At 59.0% G+C, this 5,133-nt stretch overlaps 1 protein-coding gene across 1 annotated transcript in view; it reads left to right on the forward strand.

Moving 5' to 3' along the window:
- Positions 1–2,725: 2,725 nt before the first annotated feature.
- The window catches only part of CRLF2 (cytokine receptor like factor 2), a 33,316-nt gene continuing 30,908 nt past the window's right edge, over positions 2,726–5,133 (forward strand). The window contains exons 1-2 of the mRNA XM_011385779.1: positions 2,726–2,864; positions 3,789–3,822. Coding sequence (XP_011384081.1) covers positions 2,726–2,864; positions 3,789–3,822 — 173 coding nt within the window. The remainder of the gene's footprint in view (positions 2,865–3,788; positions 3,823–5,133) is intronic.

Raw genomic sequence — 5,133 nt, forward strand, 5'->3', positions numbered from 1 at the left:
ATCTATCTATCTTCTATCCATCTATTCATCTATCCATGTATCATCTATCCATTATCAATCTATATCCATCCATCCATCCATCTATCCATCTATTCATCTGTGCATATATCATCTGTCCATTATGAATCTGTATCTCTCTATCATCTACCATCGATTGTCTGTTTGTGCCAGTGGGTAGCCACGAGGGGCAATTCTGTCCATCCTGTCAGAATCCTGGTTCTGTTTCTCCTCCGTTCACCTGTGTCACTAGAAACACAGCTCCTGGCAGCACGGGACGCGGAGCTGGGGAGATCCTGCGTGGGGACGTGGGTGAGCGAATGGAGCCCTGGTTTGTTTGCTCATTTCAACAGCGACAGGGCTAAGTGGCCGGGGCAGAGGGCCATCGTCCTTGCTGGCCAGGCATCTTTCTGCTTGGGACCCGATGGCTGCTCTGGACGGGGTTGGGAGAGGGGCTCAGCCAGGTCCTGCAGCCTGACTTTTAAAATACAGCCACTTCTGTTCATGCACACAATGCACTGTCATTCACAGTAAAGAAAAGTTATGTAACAAGCCATGGAAGACACTGAGGAATCTTCAGTGCAGGTGACTAAGTGACAGAAGCGCATCTGAAAAGGCCACCGAGCGTGCACTTCCACGCATAGGGCGTGCTGGAGGCCCTAGAAAGATCCACGGCTGCCAAACGTTGGGTAGAAGGCGGGATGAGCAGGTGAGGCACAGAGGGTTTTTAGCACGGTGACACTGCTGTGCATGACACCGTGAAGGTGGACACATGTCATTCATTATACATTTGTCCAAACCCATAAAACATCCAACACCGAGTCAACCCTGGTGTTCACCACTTAGCTGATCGTAACCCATCAGCGCACTGATAACAACCCGTGAATGACACTTTAATTGCAAGCGGCATGTTAACAACGTGTCCACGCGTTCACCGGCTGTAACGACGACGTAGCGGGACATTCACAGCGGGGGCCCTCGGCCGGGGGCGGGAGGCTGCGGGAGGCTGCGGGAACTCCCTGTGCTTTACCGTCCACTTCGCTGCCAACTGAGGTCTGCTCTAAAAATAAAGTCTACGCTGTGCTTTTTCAAAGCCACTTCTGCAGGTTCCCTGCTCACCCCTCCCACTGGCCTTGGGCTGCAGTGTCTGCGCCGGACCCCTCGCGGTTCCTCCTCGGCTGATAGCAGTGAGCACAGATGGCATCCGAGGAGGAGCGAGTGACGGGGACGGCGGGGGACGGCGTGGGACGGCGTTTACTCATGTCGTTCCCGTCGTTTTAACGGCGAGGCGCAGTAGGGGCGGGCCCGGGCCGGGTGGAGCCGCCGCCATCGCCATCGCTGTTCCCGGCCTGGTCACCCGGTGGGAGGGGGAGCGGGGGGCAGGGAGGAAGAAGCATAGATGTCACAGGTGTAAAGTGCAGCACAGGGAACACAGTCAATGGTACTGTGATTCTCCCCGAAGCAAGAATGGGCGGTGCCTCCCTGACTCCACCCCCCCTCCACCCATCATCCATCCGTCCACCCACCCATCCATTCCTGCGTTCTTTCATCCACTTATTTCTGCTGCCAGCTTTCAGGAAAGCTTTTAGACTTTCTGCCTGTCAGACACAGAGTGGCCCTGAGCAGTGCAGACCCAGAGAGGCAGAGCCCTCCACACCGTGTCAACCATCACCGCACCGTTCTTGACATTAATTAACTCACTGATTGACATACTGTGTCTCTGTTTCACCAGCGTGTAACTTGCATCTGCGAGACCCGCTCACATCTCGAACACGAAAGCCGCTTCTCCGTCGAGGTGTGCTTCATTGCTCTGGGACAGCGGGTGCAGTGCCCCCACGTCTCTCCAGGACACTGGGCTGCAGCTCGCCCTCTCCCCGGTCCCTCTGTGAGAAGGAAAGCTGGTTAGGGGGGAGGTGGTGGCAACACGGGGGACTGTGGGCTGCAGGACCCGGCACCGGCCTCTCCTCAGCTGTCATTTCCAGGACTCGTGCCCCAGACGGTCATTACTTGGTCAAGAGAAAAGGTGCGATGAAGGAGACTGTTTTCTTTGGCGCGTGATGTCAGCAGGGTACACGGGTCCACGCTCCATGCGACGTCTGTGCTGGCTGGTCGCCGGGGACAGTGGTGGCCAGCATAGGTGTGGACACGGCTCCCTTCTCCCAGGTCAGACACGCAGGGCCCGTGACTCACTCGCTCACCTTCGGAGCCAACTGTCCCTCCCTCACCCGGGAGGCTTCGGGTCACACGGCACCGCCTCCCACCTGCTCATCTCTGCCACAGTGGAGAAAGGGCCGAGGGCTCTGCGCCCGGTTCTGAGCTGGGAGGTCGCTGCGGTACGGTGTGCGTGACCTGCGGCCCATCCCGTCTGCCGGGCAGGACACCCCGTCTCTTACGTCACGGCTTCCCGTACGAGCGCGGGTTCTGGCCGGCTTTGGCTCACAGATGGGTCTGATAGGCAACCACACGCTCACGACAGCCAGCTGCCGGCACAGCTGCTCACGGTCACATGCGGCTCGCCGAGCAGAGCGAGAAGCAGCAGCGGGCAGAGCGAAGAGCAGAGATCCGTGCACCATGTTCTCCGCGACACAGCTCAGCACCGCAGCGTGACGTTTGGGCCCGGCAGAGTCTGGGCCGCGTCTAGGGCACTGTCACGGCGAGCGGGCAGCCGGCCTGGAGCTCGCGCGTTGCGTGTCTGTCCGGGGATAACGCCGCACTCTGCTGAGACGCGATGGCCGCGCGGAGAAATGGACCTGGGTGTGACGCCCTCACGGCGCCTCCCGCGCAGAGCCGAGGTTCAGGGTCTCTCTGCGTGAGTCTGGGCTGGTCGTGCACGCGCTCTGGTCCCTGGAAGGCGCTGGACGTCACGGGTGAGTGACTCACGGGCCTGGATGGCTCCGTGCTACTTGGCGTCTGGGCCGGCACCGAGCGCAGTGTGCAGGAGTGCGCATGGGGCATCCAGAACATTCCTGCTCCATGAAGCCTCCCGTCAGCCACGGCCCCAGGCGACAGCTCGTGGGGCCATGTCATTCTGTCACCCCTCAGAGCATGAGGGAGGAGGCTGCTGCTCACTTACTCCACCAAGGCACGAAGTGATTTGTCACTTGTCATCAGGTGGCCAAAATAACACGTCCGTGCAGGAAACGAGAAACTCCACACTGCCATCGTCCCGATGCGGCTCCCCGGGCCCGTCTGGACTTGTGACGTGCGAACAGCACAGTGTCGGTCGGTGGCTTTGCGCGGAGGTGACGACGAAGAGGATGTGGCACGGGGGTCGTGACGCGTGTCCACGAGAGAAGGAGCCACGTGGAATGTCCACGGGGGTGCAGACTACTCACCGGCCCCGTCCCCCCAGTTCTATTTCCATGGGAAAGGGAGGAGCCGAGAGTGTGACAGCGCCTGGCCACCCGAGTCTACCCGTCGTGGCCTCCATGCCCTCGCCGCCAAGTTCCCTTCTCGGAGATGCGACTTTCACTCTGTTTTGGGGTCAGGAACCGTGACCGCGGGGGAGACGCTCCGACTGCACGAGGACGGGGCTGGGAGCACGTCCCGTGTCCCAGTGTGTCCACGTGCCTCTCTGTTCCTCGCAAGTGACAGGGACATGCGCTGCTCCCACTTCAGTGACTCGACGGGGCGTGATCGGCCAGTGTCAGAATCCACACCGCTCCATCCCCATAAATCACTGAGCTCCACACGTCGACAGCCCCAGGCCTCAGGAGAGTCACCGCAGGCTGAGCTGTCCACCCGCCCTCGGAGCTGCCTCTGTGCCCTCTCCTGTCTCTGTGTCACTGCAGAGTCACCCAGCCCTGAGTGCCACTCGTTTGATGGGTGAGGAACTGTGACTCAGCATGACACGGTCCCTGTCTCTACCACCTACTTATACATCTATGTATGTGTGTGTGCAGCCAGCCACCTGCCTTCACCTGTCTGTCTGTCTATCTGTCTGTCTATCTATCTATCTATCTATCTATCTATCTATCTATCTATCATCTCTTTCTCTCTGTGTATCATCTATCATTTATCTATCATCTATTTATCTATGTATCTATCTGTCACCTATCATCTATCTATCTATCTATCACGCATCTCTCCCTGTATCTATTATCTATCTTACTAGGTTGTCTATGTCCTAATCTCTGTGTAGTACAGAGAATAATAGCCTTGAAAGTATTCACATCCTAATCTGTCGTATTTATGAAAACGTGACCTTACGTGGCTAAATATCTTGGTCTGACGGGAGTAAGAATCACGATGGGGAGATCATCCTGGATGCTCTGCTGGCCCAGGGCTCCTTGCTCATCACAAGGAGGCTGGAGGGTCACAGTGAGCAGCAGGGGACGCAGCGATGCAGGGCACGGCCCAGGAGCTCTGTCAGCTTCCAGACGCTGGAGGGGCAGGAAGACAGAGCGTCCCCCAGGACCGCCCGAAGATGCACACGCAGCGTGCCGGCACCCCGAAGCAGCCCGGAGGCCAGGGCTGGACTCTGTCCCCTGGTAGGCGCCCGGGGCCGAAGGGTCCCTGGTTCACAGCCAGGACGAGCGCGGTCCGCCTGCAGCCGGTGGGGTCCGCGTTTAAGTCTGGCGCGGACGTGGTCATGCCCTCCCCACGCCTCTCGTCGCTCACGGGTCCCGCCTGCGGCTATGTGTGCACGTGCCCTGCAGCTGCCAGGTGTTTGACAGGTGCAGGCGGTGGTGGTGTTTTGAGTCAGCATCTGTGGCACGTTTGTGGGCAGAAGGGTTGGAGGAAAGTGGCCCGCAGAAGGACAGGCATCTCTGGGGATGTCCAAAAAGTCATCCTTTACGTGTGCACATGTGTCCTTTACGGGTGCCGTCCTCGTCACCGCTGGCTGGAGGCCGACGGGGGGTCAACCTGTCACCTCCCGCTGAGCAGTGCACCTTGCTGTCCAGGAGACCTCAGTGACGTCATGGCTGCAGAGGCCACGGCAGCCTCACGGTCCCAACCCCGCGTGGTGCACGGACCCCGAACGCGCTGTCCGCATGTGATAAGCGCGCAGGCAAAGCCCGCCAGCGTGGCTGCCACTGTGACCCTCCCCTTCTCGTGTGACAAGAGTCATCTTCTCGAGCACAGCATGACTCTGCTTCCTGTGCTCACTTCCCTACTTTCCCCCGTTTAAAGCCC

The sequence above is a fragment of the Pteropus vampyrus genome, unplaced genomic scaffold (genome assembly GCF_000151845.1).
Source record: "Pteropus vampyrus isolate Shadow unplaced genomic scaffold, Pvam_2.0 Scaffold795, whole genome shotgun sequence".
In the NCBI taxonomy this organism is placed as follows: domain Eukaryota; kingdom Metazoa; phylum Chordata; class Mammalia; order Chiroptera; family Pteropodidae; genus Pteropus; species Pteropus vampyrus.